Below are 17275 nucleotides of genomic sequence, written 5' to 3' on the forward strand. Positions count from 1 at the left end.
AACCACGTCCCGAGCGGGGGAGTTTCGAGTGAACCTGTGGAGGTGGAGCGGCTGATCCCGAAGCGGGATGCCACCGGCGCCAGGGAGCATCCAGATGATACGGCCGGCAGCCAGGTAGGGGAACTGCGAGCTCAGGTGGGAAAGGCAAGTGACGGATGGTGCGTGATGAACTTGGCAGGAGCCTCTGAGGATGACTGTAAGGACAGAAGTGAGGAGCAGCCGGGTCAGCCAGCTGAGAGTAGGGACTTGGACCACGAAGAGTGGGAAGTTGTTTCTGAGCACCTGGTCGAGGGGGGGGCCGGCAAGGATGGCAGCATGGAAGACTCCGACAGCAGGGAATGGGAACAAGGAGACTGCTGCGATGGGGACTCGAAAGCCAAGAGGGTTGCAGCCGTGCCCCCCATGTTCCAGAACATCCACGTGGCTTTCCGTGTGCACTACATCACACACTCCGAGGCTCAGCTCATCGGTGTCACCGGGGACCACGAGTGTCTTGGCCAGTGGCACAGCTATGTTCCCCTCAAGTGTGACAAGGATGGCTTCTGGTCCGAGTCCATCAGTCTGCCCGCAGACACCAGACTGGAGTGGAAATTTATCTTGGTGGAGAACGGGAAGGTCAGACGCTGGGAAGAATGCGGTAATAGAACCCTAGTGACTGAACATGAAGATCAAATTGTTCATCAGTGGTGGGGATACCATTAACGGGATGTTGGAAGCTGCTGATCTAGTGGCAAACCTGCCTAGATGAGTCACCGAGCCCCTAAACCTTAGGGGGGGCTCCCCTTCTTCAGTAGGAGACCCTCTCAAGTGCAGAGCCCTGGAAATCCTGTATGGAACCCAGCTAAACCAACCTGTGAGCAGCAGATCTCTGCCATCCCCTTTAGGAAATCATCTGGCAACCCGAAAAATCAACTGCAAACACGTGCTGAAGAGATACGAGGTAGGCTTAGAAGGCACGAGCAGCATTCCAAGCACCTGCCTGTCCAGGTAAATCTGGACCCCGGACTTGAGTTTGTGTTGCTTTGAGTGGGGCTATGGGATGCACGGTGGTACCGACGGCTTGGGCTTGGGAAGCGTGCTGGGAAGTGTGGTTACCAACACTGTAATAGCAACCTAAGTGTTTTCATTTATGTACTGTATTAAGTAAACAATAAACACTTTCGGATTGACAGCCTGTTACCAGCTGACCAGTGACCTGACTCATTTTGGTAACTTTGACCCAAGTGAGCTGCTTGACCCGAAATGTAAGTGGCTAGGGAACTGCTGAAAGGTGGCCAGCACTCCTGGGAATAACAAAAGCTGAACCCCAAAATAGTTCATCCACTACCTCCTACTGTCCAGCCATCCTGTCGGCTCGAATGAAAGGCTTGGCAGACGGCTGTCTCCTGCTGAGGGGAGAGCGAAGGTCACACAGGACAGTCTGGGCTTAATGAATTACTTTGTCAGGGGCGGGAGCAGGCTTTAGAAAAACCCTGGAATGTTGGGCTGGCTAGGGAATAGGGCTCTGGCTGGAATAGAGTCAGGTGGCATATTCTGCCTACTGAAGAACAATACCACAGTATTGTTAGCAAATACTTACTTCTGTTTATTTTTTTAAGACTAGGCTTTTCAGCACAAACACTGAGTTTTCCTTTCCTCAAGTAAAACGACCTCAATTGCATTCTCTGCACTTGGCTTTTCTAGCAATAATCTGAAGTTGACAATATCCCTGATACACAGATGTACAGCTGAAACAGAAGCTGATCTTTGAAATCACCGAAGTCAAGTGCGCTGCTGCTGCCGTTTGAGCATATTTATACACACATCTGAGGCTTGTCTGAGGAGATTAACTATTCTATTAGATTAAGTTATTCACTAGAAAGCCACTTAACCTGCACTGGAATAGATTCTCTAATGCAGTGATGAACATGTCAGAGATGAACTCTGAGATGTCTCTCAAATTTAGAGAAACTTATTTCTTTTAATAAACACCCTGTGCTTTGATCCCACAGACAACTCACAGTCCTCAAGACTGTATCATCTTGCTGAAAGATCAAGTGAGGTTTCTACAAAGACCTGCACTGAACTTTTGCTACCACCTCTAAATTATTATGCCATTCACATCACTGCTTGCCCAGCAGGGCCTATGCTATGTAAATTAAATATTATTGGTGTGGTGAAGGAAAGAAGTCTGGATTTCAGTGTTTCTGGAGGAGCTGATTAGTATTATCTCCAAGTTCACAGAGGTGTTTTCTCATTATTGAACAATATATTCACTCAAGCATCAAGGTAGATTGAAACAAAGTTGCCTTGCTGCATAAAAATAATGATGCTGGAACAGCTAATACCTGTCTAATACAATGTCCTGGCTGTGAGACTGGTGCAGCTACATGTGAGAAACAACTAGTTGTTGTCATTCCTGTGTGGATCTAACAGCCTCAGGAGATCTCCAAGCAAATAATAAACTGTCTCGCTCACAGCTTATCAAAGCCTGCAACCACGGAGCCCTGACAACAAACTTGTGACAAATCAGGCAATTTGATTACTTTTAACAATCTGCTCCTGCCTGTGAAGTAGTTTGGTGTGCAGATGCTGAATGCTGCAGCTGGGTGCTGTGCAGGCAGCCTGAGGGGACTGGGCATAAACCAGTTCAAAGTCTCCTGCAGAAACCTGCCTGGCAGCTTGTTTGCTTTGCAAAACCCATGCCCATCCCACATTCTCTCTGGCAGTTAAACTTACTGTTTGGAGTCTCTCCACAGATTAGCCTGGTATTGGGTTTTCTCTCTTAGGGGCTGTCTGGCTGTCATCTGGGGTGTCCTCCTATGCCATCCACCTATGTGACATGGAATAACAAAGTGCTGTTAGGGCTGCAGACTCCAGGACGTGCAGCTGCTCTGAGATTCTCCCAGCCTGCTGCCTCCCCAGGCCAATTGTTTGCCTGCTGCTGGTGGCAGGGAGGAAGCCCAGACCTGTTCCCAACTCTGCTGGGTTCCAGCAAAAGGATGTTAAGCTGCCTTTTTGCTTGGCAGATGTCCCTTCCTTTGCTCTGGCCCTCTGACCTCCCCACCTGCTCCCTGCCCTTGGCACAGGGCTGCAGCTTCTGAAACTCTTTTTAGCTTGGCTCCTTGAACCAAACTGAGACTTGTGACCTTTCCCAACCTGCTGGGGCTCTTATTCTCTACACCTGACCCTCTTCTTAGGAAAATCTGGGTAGATTTGTCCAATATGTATGGCAAGTCCGGACTGTGATACACAAGCCATCTAAAATGATCCTTTCATTTTCATTGCAAATGATTTCTAGGAAAGAGGAGATGCCTTTATTAATATTTTGACTAAGCTTGCAACACTGTTACAAAAAGGATCAGAAACAGTGGAAAAATAGTTAGAAAATATAAAAAAAATCGCCCAGATTAAAATACTGTCAACAATAACTGAGGACAGCTTAGGAACAACTCAAACTAATTTCTTCTCCCCATACAAGATTCCAACTAAAACTTGATGAGACCATTCTGCTTAGAGGTGTCATGGTATAGGATGAAATTCAAACTGAAAGAGGGAGAATTTAAGGTAGATATACAGTAGAAATCTTTCCCTGTGAGGGTGGTGAGGTCCTGGCACAGAGAAGATGTGGCTGCCCCATCCCCGGAACTGTTCAAGGCCAGGTTTTTTTATTTACTTGCATGTATTTCTACTCCTCCGTACTTCTTGCTCACTTAAAAGTAAAAACTATAAATAAGACTTAAAAAACTGGAAGAACTTTTATGATTTACCTTTAAAAAATATAATATACTTTAAACACAAGGTACCTACATGAAAGCAATCACTGACATATATGGCATCTTCACTTTGAGAGCTTTTTCTCCTTTTCCTTGGATTTCTTTGTCTTCACCTCCTGAGTTCTGATCACTGGTGACGTGGCTGAAAATAGCAGCAAGAACAGATTAGCTGAACACCACCTGATGTTCAAAAGATCGAGGCCTGAGGTACAGGCACCTGAAGCTTCCAGATATCCTCCCACACATTCTGCTGTACTTATCAAGCCCTTACAAAAGCAGCTTTAGTTTGCAATTCTGTATGTGAATATAGACAAAACCACTCAGGATATTAAATGCATGGCAAGGAATAAAAATGAGAACACTCACCTTTGACTTTAATAAATAAATAAATAATAAATAACTTGATGAGTTTTACCTACATCAGGTCACTTGTATGTCCCTGACACATATGCACTCGATGATGTAGGGGAATGATAACTTCCCAAATCTACACAACAAGACTTAAAAGGGCAAAGGGAAAACAACTGGGATATGCAATAATAAAAACTGCCCAGAGAAGAAGTGCCATCTCACTCTGGCATCCTGCCATCTCAGGAGCTCACAGAACACTATGTTTTTGGAGTCAAGGGGATCTTGCATCATCAGCCTGTTAAAAATTTCCCTTAACTGGACATGACAGCCCACGAGGACACCCCTGAGCAGCTGCCACGTTTGACATGTCAAGGACCCTGAAGCTTATTAGAGTTAAGGGGTGCTGTGGAGTTAATCTGATTAATCTCCTAGAAGCAGGATAATGGAGAAGTGGGGACTGGTAGTAAAACCTGTGTGTGCTAGTAAAAGATGTGAAAGTGCTTTGGCAGGTACCAAAAAGACTTTTTGGAGAGTGTGGGTTTCTTCAACAAAATAGGAATATTTTTGGTAAATTCTGGCACTTTGGTTTTTTTATCTGTAACAATTCCACCAGGTCTTCCAGGCTTTGCATCTTGTTCTGTAGCCCCCTTGGTGTGTGCTCGCTATTTTCCATGGGCTGAGAAGCTAGGAAAAAAAATTATTCATCAATAATAATAATAATAAAAAAGGCCAACATCAATTATCTAAACATTCCATTTAAATCAGAGTTCATAGAAAATAAAATTTATACCAGTATTTTCAGTCAGACCCAGAACTTTACTAAATGTGTTACAGGAACCACCACAACTACGCAATTATTGATGTCAGGAATTCCTACAGTCTTATTTCTTCCCGAATAAAGCGATTTACAAGGCCTTAAATTTAGTGGTGTGTGGAATTTATCTCCTCTTTGTCTAATACATTAATTAGCTGCTACATTTTGCTCACAATTCATTTATCACAGAATCAAACTCCTTGAAGAGAACTGGGAGAAGGAAAGGCACTGGTAGCCAAGCTGTTGGATCAGGAAACAGGACAGGATGTACCTATTTGGGGGGCTGTGGCTGCACCCCCTGGAGAGCCAGCATTCCTTGTGGATGGTCTGTGTCCTGGTGAGGCACTGGAGCCAAGGTCCTCAGGTAGGGTAGTTAACAGCAAGGGCACTGGAGATTTTGCTCTGTCTCTCTCCTCCCGAGAGCTTTCCTGGGGGAGGATGTGTAACAACGAGCTGCTGAGCAGATGGATGCAATTCCTAGGAGATATCCAAGCAAAGAGCAGTGAGCACACAGCCTGATGGGAATATTACAGCTGCTCACAACCCAAGACTCCCTGTCCTGACTTGGGTCTCATTACAAACTCCCCTCGCTCAACTACTTCTCAAGGCTTCCACATAAAAATACCCACTCCTTGAAGCTATTTTGGATGCCAGGAAAAATCTCTGGATGTTGCAGTTGGTTTTGCTAGAAGGCTGAGAGTAAATACCCAAGAGATTTCCTTTAATACTCAGGTATATAAAAAGAGTACCCATAGTAGTTGCTCCTCACAATAAACAGAGGGATGCCAGCCTATCTCTGAAGCACAGTGGCTCAAATTTTAATAGAGAACAATAAAATATATCAGTGTCTGCAGGCAGTTTTAACAGAATGGGTAATCTAAGGGTAAAAAACCCAGAAGGTGGCTAAGATTTGTATCTTCAAACCCTGCTGCTCAAAGCCACATCCTTATATTTCTGTTTAGGTCACTTAAATCCACATCACCACAGTTGAAAAGGTTCTGACCACCCAGTACTTGGAAGGAAATCAACAGCTTCTGCAATGAGCTGATACCTCTCAAAAGCACATCCATATCCCAATACCTGAATGCAGAATTCAAGAGCCTAAATTTAGGCTCCAAGAATATGACAATATTATGTATGCTAAAATTATGCAAGACTAACATGGCAGTTATCCATTTTGGGTGTGCTGGTACCAGCCTCCCAGGAGATGCTTTGCAGCAAGATACAGATTTTGCAATTTTGCACAGTAAGTGCAATAGAAACTTTGTAACATGTCCCAAGAAAATACACTGTATTGGAACTATATTTTTTGGTACTGTTCTGTGAAGTTCCACTTTGACATCAATATGACACAAATGCAGCCAGCGAGATCTTACCCAGGGATGTAAAGGTCAGGGAAACATCTTGGGACTGAAGATCTGCAGGGTGTGAGCAGGAAGGATCCCTAAAAGCAAAATGAAGGCAAAACTTGCATTCTGGAAGGATTATGCTAAGTTTTGGCCATGCTGGCCAGGCTCCATGGCGAGAATGTGGAGCTCTCACATGGACTCTCCAGGTCTTATATACATGAAAATCAAAAGCAAACAAGGTAAGTAACTTTCAGAGCTCTTTCTTAGGGGGATGAAAGCAACACCACAGCTTTGTTTTGTAATTCCCAGGAAGCTTTTAGCATTATGAATAAAGCAACACAAACAAGCTCAGGACTGAGGCTGTGTTAAATGAGCCTTAGAAACCGAATCTCAAATGAATACTGCAAGAAGCAGGTTACTCAGCTAAGTGAAAGCACTTCTCACTGTCCTAAAATATCCTTTTCCACCATGCTTGCAATAGCAGCCTTTCCAGCTGCAGTTTAGATTTAGTCAAATCTAGTCAAAATCCATGAATTCTATTTTTCTTTGTGAAGTATCCTCACGTTCTGGATTAGAAAAGTGTGTTGTATGTGCTGTATTGATTTTTCAACTTCGTGTGTTTGGTAAAAAAAAATAACTGCCTGCTTCAGCAATGAGAGAGGGGATATTTACATAAGGCAGGACAAGAAGAAAGGAGTTCTAAACCAAAATAAAAGGTAAAACACCAAAAAGCAAGCACTAAAGGCAAATGGTGTAGTCACCTCCTATTTCCCTACCACCTGAAGCATCTGAGGAACCTGGCAAACAAGAGAAGCTTTGGAAGTTTCCAGATTCTCTCAAGCTTATGTGTAAACCCAACTTTCTTGTAAAAAGACATCCTATGGTGCTCCTGAGGCACGTGAAGAGCCAGATCCCAGTTTTAGAGGGCACTACAAGTACACAGCACACAACAGAAATAAAGCTCTTACTCTTACACTGCATTGCTCATGGTTGCTAAAGGTGGTTTTCTCCCACCATTGCCACTGAGATCCACGGAGGGAATGTCACTGTCTGAGCCTGTTAATCCTTGAACAATCCTCTTTAGATCCTGCAGTGGTTCTTCCTTCAAAATGTCCAAGCTTGGAAGGCACCTGAAATAAAACCATTCAGTTATAAAGTATTTACAAAGGCACTCTGATTGTCAGTTCTTAGCTCTACTCATCCAGAGGCACATGTTTTACTTTTGTTTCACCCCCTCTACTCTTGTTTTCTCCTTTTACCCTGTGACCCCAGGTATTGCTGTACAGGACACAGACACAGTGCTGAAGACAGAGAGAGGAGCAGATGAGGGTGTTTTCCAGGCACTCATTCCTGTAACAGCTGAGCTGTCTGCAGACAGAAACCCCTTTATTGTCACAGCCACCTAAGAGATGAAGTGCAAGATTATCCTCATTTTACTGATCAACACTTGAGGCAAAGGCCTGGCTCAAAGAACCCTTTCCTTCTGTAAAAACTGGATTTTTCAGACTACTCAGCACTTTGTAAGTTCAAAGCACTGCTCCCACTGACCTTTGCTCCACTTGGGGATGGAACTGGCTGCAAACATTTTGCTACCCTATTTTCATTGGGGAAAAAAAAAGTAATTTTCAATGGGAACACACTGGTTTCATCAGGGCTTTTGTGGAGAACAAACCCTCAGCTTCACAAGGAGTCAAAGTGATACTGGGTCAGACCAAACCAACCATTCCCACATTCCAGCTAAGGAACCAGACTATCATCCATGTCTGTCTCAAGGGTTGGAGCTGCTTCCTTTTGTACAGTAACTAATGATGCAGGAACCAAGAAGATTAAAGCAGACTTGAATTCAAGTTCTTCTGCAACCTGTTATGTCCTCGCCATGGTACTGCATTAAAAATCACTCCTTTTTCCCTCTTTATCCTGAGAAGTATAAATTGATTAACTCAAAGAAAAGAGAGTAGGAGTGCCTGATGCTGCAGGGATTTTGCAGAAGCCACTGTCCTTTGTTCCTTGATGTAAATGTTTGCCACCACATCAGAAAGTAAACCAGAAAATACTACTGAAAAATATCTGTACTAACTTGTAGTCTCCTGCAGATTCTGAGGCAAAAATTAAAGAAAACACCTGCTGAAGACACATCAGGTCCCTTCTGGAGATTTTTACAAAAATCTATATACAAAAACTCCAAAAGATTTTTTTTTTGTATAAGATGATGTTTTCTGTAACGACAAATCAGAACACCACAAGAATTTAATTTAAATCTAAATGCAGATGTACAAAACCAAAAGGAAGGACAAGGATGTGGATAAAACTAGTCAAAAGCAGTGAAGGCCAGAGTGGAGAAAGATTTAAACATCAATCAGATGATTAAATTTATCAAGAACTATGTAGAAGTCTATTTTCACTGTCAAATGTAAGTGATTTACAGCAAGTAGAGTACTAGCAAAGAAAAAGAGTGAAAACCAATGTAAATAGTTTATAAGTGTTATTGGTGATAGAGATAAAATAAACTCCTACCACAATCTACAGGGTTTTTTAACTGTCTGGTTGGTTTCTACACAAAAAAAATCGACCTGAAAGGCCATGACATATAAGAAGCTACAGAAAATGATTTCATCTGTGCTGTTAAGAATTGGCTCTTGGACACTGCGACCCGATGCTCTCCCACTTAGAAATTCCATGATATTTTTACTCTTTGGAACATGCTGGTTTCCTGTGCAGGTTCCCATCCTGAGGCAGGTGCTCACCTGAGGGGCAGGGCTGGCCAGGGAAGGTGGCAGGACAGCAGGGTGCAGGTGGGACAGAGGCACAACATGCTGAAGCTTTCCTGAGGCAGAAGCTGATGAGTAGCCTGGGCCCTGCAGCTCCTGTGGAAAAACAACAGAGGTTCCCCACCTTGGTCATTCTTCCTCTGAAGCACTTTTTGTATTCATACTTTGAATGTAGCATCTTGTTTCTCCCTCAAAACTAGCAGCTGGGGGGGGTCACTAAAATGAATGATAGTTTCTTACGACAAAAGGACTGTTCTCCACGTACTGTTCATTCATAGCAACAGTCTCACTGCAGCCTGAATAGCCCATGGTTATAAATAAGGTAAAAGTAAATAATACCCTCTATTCATCTCAAAAGTAAAGTCAGAGATTGGACCAAAGCTATGTTTTCATTGCCCTTATTGTAAACAGCACTTCAAAAACCTGAATTTGTGGACGTGACGCGTGCAGCAATGAGGAATTCCATGTAAAAAAAGGTTTCAGAGCGTGAACAGTTCAGAGCTGTTCACAACAAACAGAGTTAAACCTGAAGTTCAGACCCAAAGCAAAAGCATTTAACATTAGGACCATGTTTCTCAGGAACACACTCACTTTGACATCCAGAGTGTGCTGCAGCCTCCTGCTCCTGACACAGGATTATGCCCTGACACTCTGCAAATTGCATGGATGCCTGGAAGAGAGCACAGAAGAGCCACAAATTAGTGGTGCTAACTTTCTGGGGGTTACAGTCTTACCTGTTCTCTCAACAAGCTGCACACACAGATGTTGTTATTAAAGGGACATAATCCTGTCAAGGCCGGGCCCAGACCTACTGGACACCTCTGGGATTAGAAAATTCAGCAGTGCTAATGAGGCAAAACTATATTCAAGCTTCTAAAAGGGGTGGCTGAGAACTTGGTTCCTGTCTTTGTTAAGTTATATATACTTTTTCTTCCTTAAAAAGTTTACTGTGAAAAGGGGTGAGACTATCTATACACACAAGAAAGGTAAGTTTCCAGTGACAAGCACTTAAAGAAAGATATTTCACACTTGGGAGGAGGTATCATAATTATTTTATCATTTTTTATTTAAAGCAATTTGAAAATGACACCTTATGTAGAAATGTACATCCTGAAAAGTTACCATCCTGAAAGGGCTCTTCTTTATAGAAAAAAAAAAACAGAGATATCTCTTCAGATAAGGATCTTCCAGCACATGTGAAAAGAACTTATTAAATATAACCTTTCTCTTCCCAGGTGACAGTAGAGGAAAACATCCAGAAGTGCCCCTGAACTCAAAGTTACCTTGAATTACCTTATCAAGGGCTGTCTCCATCTTAGATAGTCTTTCTTTCAGTTGTTTGTCTTGTGCTCTCAGGATGTCCAGTTCTCTAGCAATCCTGATATTTTCTGCTCTAATACAGCTCAATTTTTCACTTAGTTTACAGTTTTCTTCTCTGAGGTAATGCTTTTCCTGAATTTAAGATGGGAGAATCTGAATTAACCCTTTGAGAAGCTCAGTCATTGCACATTGCAGAAAACTGAGGTTTTGCAACAAGAAGATAGGTCTTGTAAGGAATATAAGGAAAAGTGCAACTTGGTGAATCTTGGTGAAACAACATCTCAGATTTCAGATCCCTTTTGAAACTGGAATTTGAAGCTTCAGTATCCACAGGACCCAAAGCCAGTGAAGAAGTAAACTACAGCTGTTGGTAACTGAATGATTTCTTTGTCACAGAAAACAAGTAAAATTATTTTTGGTCCTTCTTTTGGGCCAGCTGTGCTTTTGGCCATGCATTTCTCCCAAGACAAATTGCCCTAAATCCTGTTAAATGCTTTTACAGGGAGCTCTTCTGACCTCAGCTGCGTTAGCCATTGCCTCTTCCAAGAATCTAATCTTGCTCTGCAGTGCATCTATCTGCCCTCTCTTGGCTGTGATCTGCTTCTGCATTCTCACTGCAACTTCCAGAGCTGTAAAACACAAGGTTAATTCTTGATGAACAACTGTGATTATGACTGTAAAACTTACAGAAGTTCTCTTGTTAACAAGACAAACTTGTGTAATTTTTGGGAAGTTCAACCCATAGCTACCGTTGCCAGCAGATCCCTCCATAGTATTTAGAGCAGTCCTGGCCTCTTTCACTTCAGCTTGGGCAGATTTCAGCTGCATTTTCAGTCTGTTTGCAGTATCTTGCATCTCCTCGATTTTATCCTGGTAATCCCTCTCCAAATCTTCAAATGCCTCTGGTGAGAGTCAGGAAAGACTGAAATTAGGAGTGACAAAAAAAAAAATAAAAAATCATTCTTCTAGACTTAGATTACTGATCTGCTGCCAACTTGTGATAAAAGAAGTGCTTTTGGATATTTTCTGAGGGTATGGGAGTGTGCAGAGAGCAAAGCATGTGACCAGTGGCATCTGTCCAGCTGCAAAGCAGATTTAACTGAGAATCTACGTGAATTTTGGTGGTTGCTTTGGGTCCAGCCAAAAGGTGTATTAGTTGTGAAAATAGTCAAGTTAGAGCAGCCACTTTTAATAATGTTTTAGCACACGTACAACAAAACAAAGTTTCCCTGTAATTTGACCACAGAAGGTTAAAGGGATCCACTACTGCTCTTAAATAACAATCAGGAAACAGAGGTCAAGTTCCCATTCTGTGATTTACTAGATCTGTTTTTTTCATCTCTGGAGCCAGGCAGTTTTAAGTATTTTTGCTCAGGGTACTGAGATGGGCCACAAAGATTGTATTCCCACCCTCCTGTGCCAGAATCCCACGCCATGACACAGCTCCCTGAAGGAACCCGACCATCCCATGCTGGCAGGAAATCTCCTGCTCTACCAGCAGCCATATTTGGATTCAGGGAGCAAGCTGCTCTTTTATTTTTAACACCAGCCCAAATTAGCAGCCGTGGGAGCTGAGCTGGGGCTCCCTACCTGCAAGGCCAGCTAGGTTGCTCCTACCAGCCTGGAGTTCATCCGTGAGCTGATCTTTTTCCTGTTTCACATCTTTAAGTGCCTGGAGCCTCTCTGTGCATGTGTTAACCAGCTGAACCTTTTCCAGCTCCAGCTCGCTCAGTCTGGCCTCCACCTCACGTATTCTGGCTTCTTTCTCATCCTTTGCAACCTGCTTAAGTAAGAAACAACAGTATGTGTACTCTACATAATTACATAAAATAACCACAAAGATGCGTAGACACCACTACTTTAAATCTCACTTTGGGGCAAGAAATTAAAACAGAGCAAAACAGAGAGATCACTTGTGTGAAAATTGCTAATGCAGGCAAAAAAGGGGGCAACAGAATTGGATGTGATGGTTTTACAGCATGTTACACCTCGCCAGTGTAGGATATGAAAATGATTTCCATCTTGCAGCAGTTCATTCCCAATGCTCAACCCCCTCCTCATATTGATCATATTTTTCCTCTCTGCCCATTAACTTAGTGCTATTAAGATTCCAGATACCTTCTCCAAAACCACAGTATCAGCCCATTAAGGTAGAGATTTAAAAACAGAAAACCCATATTGTCTTAAAGAGACATAAATACAGCACCGTTTGCACACCTTGAGCTCTTCTACTCTGAGTTTCCAGTCATTTATTTCTTGTCTAAGCTGGGATTTCTCAACTTCCATTGCTCCAGCAGCCCGACCGTGCTGGCCCATGATCTGGGTCATGTTATCAGTTTGCTTTTGGAAGATCTCACTGATCCTTTCCTACTCCAACACCTGCAGTTTCAGTGTCTCACACTCCGACTGCCCCTTGTGTAAGCAGCCCTCTTCATTCTTTAGATGCTGGAGCTCCTGCAGCCTGCTGCCAAGCTGGGAATGCAGCTCCTTCAGTTCCTGGCTGGTAACCCCAAGGGCTCTCTCCTTCTCCTGCAGACAGGCTGCCAGATCTGACACTGTTTTCCCAGCAGCCTCCAAATTCATCTGTTTGGCTGCAAGATCATCTCCAACTTTATGGAGTGTTTCCTTGGTTGCCTCCAGCTGGACACTCAAAGAGGAGATTCTTCCAACGCTTTCATTTTTTTCCTTAATTACAGCCATCTGAAGAATAATAATACCAGGATCAACCAAGAGATTTGGTTATTTCTACCTTTAGAATGTCCTATAGTTCATCTTTACTCGTAATGCAAAGCAGGTTGTCTCATTACAGCTCATTTTGGAGGGGCTGAAGTCTGGAGAAAAGGGGAATGAATGTCAAGTGAGCGTCTAAGAATCACCTTTGTCAGAAGGAATTCTGACATGGCACCGGGTTATAAACACAAACTTCATTATATTTTCATTAAATATCTCATGAAGTAAAGCACCACAGAGGCCCTTAATTTACTAACCACTCTTGCAGACATGCTCACTACCCAGAATACCACCTTCAACAGCTTGTTTGATATGTCTGGCAGCACCAAACTTACTGGAAGTTTGCAGAATGTCCTTTTGGAGGTTTATAGCCAAAATCACCAACCTGGCACTCCATTTGTCTGAGACACTCCATCCTCATTTCCTTCACTGCCTCTTCCATGCTCTGCAGCTGCTGGTTTTTGTTGTCCAGCTGTCTCCTGAGCTGGTCCACAGTGATGCTGTTGTCTGTGTTCTGATCCCAAAATCGCTTGTTCTGTTCTTTTCCCAGGCTTAGTTCTATCTCTTTTTTTATGAAACTTAATCTATGAGAAATCAAAGTCATCTCCCTCCTAAACACATTTAGGATCATTTTGGTCTCTTAACATTAGCAGCATTCAGTGGCCCAGTTACACATTGGAATAGGAACTGCTGCAGGGGTTTCCACTTGGCAGAAGGAGAAAGGTTGGCTAAACGAGTCTAACATCTCCTCCACTTTTCCTTTCAAATTTATATATTTCCTTTCAACTGCATATATATTGCTGCTGTAATTATTTTGAAGCATGCAACACCTCAATGCTGAAGTCTTTCATGTCATTTGTATCTATCCCCAAATCAGTATAAGCCACAAAAGGAAAGAAAATGATGCCATGTCAACACCAAATGCAAACCAGCAAAGCAGTAACTCTGAGGTTAAAGGGAAGGTTGCTCAGCATCTTTAATGTGCTTTGCCTAGGATTCTGTGATTTTTTAATTTGGGACAAAGTTAATCTTAATTCTGGATGTCCTGCATTGCTAATGGAAAAGGCCTCTGGGCTTTTCACATCTAATTCAAATTTCTAGTTAAAAATAATTCTCAAATTTAATTATAAGGGGAAACAAGCAAGATGCAAACATGAACACCAGCAGTAAGGACAGGCTTTTATAAAGTAAGATTTCTTTCAGTACTATCACTTGTTTTTACCAACAATTGATGAGTCTGGTCCCTCAGATTTCCAGATTCTTGGTCACATTGATCCTGTTCTGTGTGAGCTTCTGCTGGCTCAGAATGAGCAAGGTACAACTGCTTCTCAAGGTCTCTGACCTAGAAAAAGACAAATATTCATTAAGAATTATCTTAATGTATTCTATTTTAAGCAGTACATCGGATTTATTCTAGTTTTCTGTTAGGTTCTACTTTAAACAAGTCCAAACATCCTTTTTTTGGCACAGCAGAGTTATTCCCTGAGTGTAATCAGAATTGTGTTGTCTTCTTTCAGTGATTAAGCTCAATGTCATTTCAGAGTTAGTTATGATTCTGGAGAGTAATTTGGCTTCTACCTTGATCCACAGCTCCTCAGAAATTCCTTACCTACACCATAAGCCCTTAATGGAATGGGCAAAGAAGCACTTTAAAAAAAAAAAAAAGACCTTTTTCCACAGAGGGATATTCCTTCACTATGAGTGAAGCAGCAAGTGGAAAGTATGAGCAGCATAACCCTTCTCCCAAATTAAGGCTGCTTCTAACATTTTGTACACTATAATAAAAAAACAGACTGAATGATCCCTCTCCACCAGGTTTCGGGGGCTCTTTGCAAGCTGCAGGCACTGTCAGCTTTACCAGCCAGTGCTGCCACCTCCTGCTCATGCTCACTTCTTAGCTGCTCCCTCCTCTTCCAAAAAGATAATACTGGTTACTAATTTTCATCTTGGCAAACAGTAACTTCTCTCAGTACTGGGCAATGTAATAATTTTGATGTTCTGCTATTAAGTATCGACTGTTATTTTGAAGAGGCTACTGTATAACTCCTGGGGAGAGGGAGAGCAGGGCAAATTTGGACCTCTCAAACAAGGAAGGACAAAGCTCTAAGTGCTTTGTCAGCCACAAAAAAAGCCAACTTAATCACCAAAATTATTATTTTTAATCTTTTATTTTAACAGTGGAACTGCTGTTCCAACAAATTCTACACATCCAACTAAGTTACCAATCACACTTAGAAAAGTAAGGTGTAGAGACTCTTCCAAAATAGTATTTTTGAGGCAATGAATAAACCAGGAAATTGTCAGCATGGAAGGAAAAAGCAGCAGAAAGTCATGAGCAAATAAATATCTGGATGGAGCAATTATTAGAACAAAAACATTGCTTGCTACCCCCTAGTCACCTCACCCCAAATACCATCATCATCATCAAGGAATCATCTGTGGAACTTGTGAAAAAACTTCTATTTATGTTCTATGAACAAAAAAACAGAGAACAGGTACCTAATTTGATGTTGCTGAAGCAGAAGTTCTTTTTGGGTCTGTGAACCTTTTTTTTCAGTGACTGAAGTTCTTCCACCTGTCGTGGACAGATGACACTGCAAACCCCTAAAGAAAAGGCAGTGTGAACAACAGCTTGTAAAGTGGAATTTGCTTCCTTTTTCTTTCACCCTGAGCTGTGGAAACGGGCACGACACGGGATAAGTGCCAGCAATAAACCCAATTTCCAGTTGGGATCAGTGCTGGAGTACCAGCACCTGCCACCTGAACTGCACAGTGGCATTTGCACCTCTTCATGCCATAACCCTTTCCTTAGGCCAGGTTAGGAGGGAACTCGTGGAGTTCTCAAAAATATTTCCTAAAACCCAGAAAACTGAGTTTGGGGAGGAAAATCAGCACTTCCTTCACATACCAGGACAACCTTTTGTTTGAGGTATGACACCTCTGAGTCTAAATCTCTCAGGACATTGACAGTTGCTGTGCTCAGGCTGTGGAGGAGCAGGCTGGTAATATTCTTGTGCTCACAGAGTTTCCTGCCTCTGCTGTCTTTGTAGTCCATTAGGATGCCCTGTAATTCCAGAAGTACTTCCTTGTGGCCGTGGACCATCTTTTTCAGATGCTCAGTTTGGCTCTCAGCCTCCCTCAGCATCTCCTCCTGCAGCTGGTTGGTAGCTTCCAGCTCTCAAATAGCATTTTTCAGCTGTAATTTTTCATTCTCTTGGCTCTGCAATTCCTTTTGTCTGAATTTGGAAACCAAAAAAAAAAAAAAATTAGAAAGCAGGATTCACATGGATTTTTATCCTAATAGGTGTAGAACTTCTGTTGCTTAACTGCTGGTTTTTACAAGTAAATAACAAGTTGTTTTCTAAACCAAGATGCTACAGTCTTATTCCTGAAGGGAAGTTTCTCCCTGTGTGCTTCTCAAAGCCCAGACACTCTCCATAATACAAATCTGCCTTGGCCTTCATACCTAGTATCCAGAAGGGCATCCCTTTCCAACTGCACTTCCATCAGTTTGCTCTGCAGGACTTAGATGGATTTGCTGTTGCTCACATAGCTCAGTGGTCTAAAGGAGAAAAAAACCCCAACAAATTAAAATATTGAATACATAATCAAAATAAAAGAGGCTGCTCAAACAGGACCCTTCTAAATTACATAACAGTCTGCAATGTTTACAGTAAATTACTCCCAAAATTTGTTCTGAAATCTGTTTAATGCTTACCCACACTGGGCATATTGTCCCTTGGTAAAGATTTCTTGTGACACTAAGAATCCATCACTGATTCCACCGGGCCTCTGGTGGTTTCTTCATGGAGTTTTGGAGTCTCTCTTGTCTTTCCAGCACCTCCCTGCAGAACAGCACATGAAAACATCCCTGCCTTCATATTAGCACATCCTGAAAAAACTGGGTTTTCATTCTATAACATTACTGATAAAAACAGATTAGGAGATTCAGATGCAAAAATACCACTTTTTCCTGACCATTTTCCTGTGTATCTAGTACTGCACACTGGTGTAATAAGCACAGTGGTGAGGTGACACTTCAGTCTGATTCATCAGTCTGAGTGAATCAGTAAATCAAAGCTTTAGAGAAAAACACCATCCCTGTTCTCAGCTGGCCATTAATTTTCAAACTCATCAACGGCCCTTCTGTAAGGGAAACTTTCAAATATTAGACATACAACTGCATAT

The 17275-nt window shown here is 42.4% G+C and overlaps 2 protein-coding genes across 2 annotated transcripts in view; one reads left to right on the forward strand and one right to left on the reverse strand.

Moving 5' to 3' along the window:
- The window catches only part of CCDC158 (coiled-coil domain containing 158), a 28003-nt gene extending 10730 nt beyond the window's left edge, over window positions 1-17273 (reverse strand). The window contains 18 exon segments of the mRNA XM_029965640.1: window positions 2719-2812; window positions 3790-4010; window positions 7529-7671; window positions 9014-9133; window positions 9629-9653; window positions 9655-9707; window positions 10331-10489; window positions 10874-10986; window positions 11107-11259; window positions 11948-12137; window positions 12575-13057; window positions 13473-13671; window positions 14314-14429; window positions 14766-14782; window positions 15587-15662; window positions 15996-16323; window positions 16554-16649; window positions 17266-17273. Coding sequence (XP_029821500.1) covers window positions 3821-4010; window positions 7529-7671; window positions 9014-9133; window positions 9629-9653; window positions 9655-9707; window positions 10331-10489; window positions 10874-10986; window positions 11107-11259; window positions 11948-12137; window positions 12575-13057; window positions 13473-13671; window positions 14314-14429; window positions 14766-14782; window positions 15587-15662; window positions 15996-16323; window positions 16554-16649; window positions 17266-17273 — 2469 coding nt within the window. The 3' untranslated portion in view covers window positions 2719-2812; window positions 3790-3820.
- On the forward strand, window positions 4-1187 carry STBD1 (starch binding domain 1; the record flags this gene model as incomplete). Its single annotated transcript, XM_029965639.1, has 1 exon — window positions 4-1187. A coding segment is annotated over one exon (699 nt), but the record flags the coding sequence as incomplete, so codon positions are not given.
- Window positions 17274-17275: the final 2 nt, after the last annotated feature.

The sequence above is a fragment of the Manacus vitellinus genome, unplaced genomic scaffold, assembly GCF_001715985.3.
Source record: "Manacus vitellinus isolate BGI_N305 unplaced genomic scaffold, ASM171598v3 scaffold_112_pilon, whole genome shotgun sequence".
NCBI classification, from domain to species: Eukaryota; Metazoa; Chordata; class Aves; order Passeriformes; family Pipridae; genus Manacus; species Manacus vitellinus.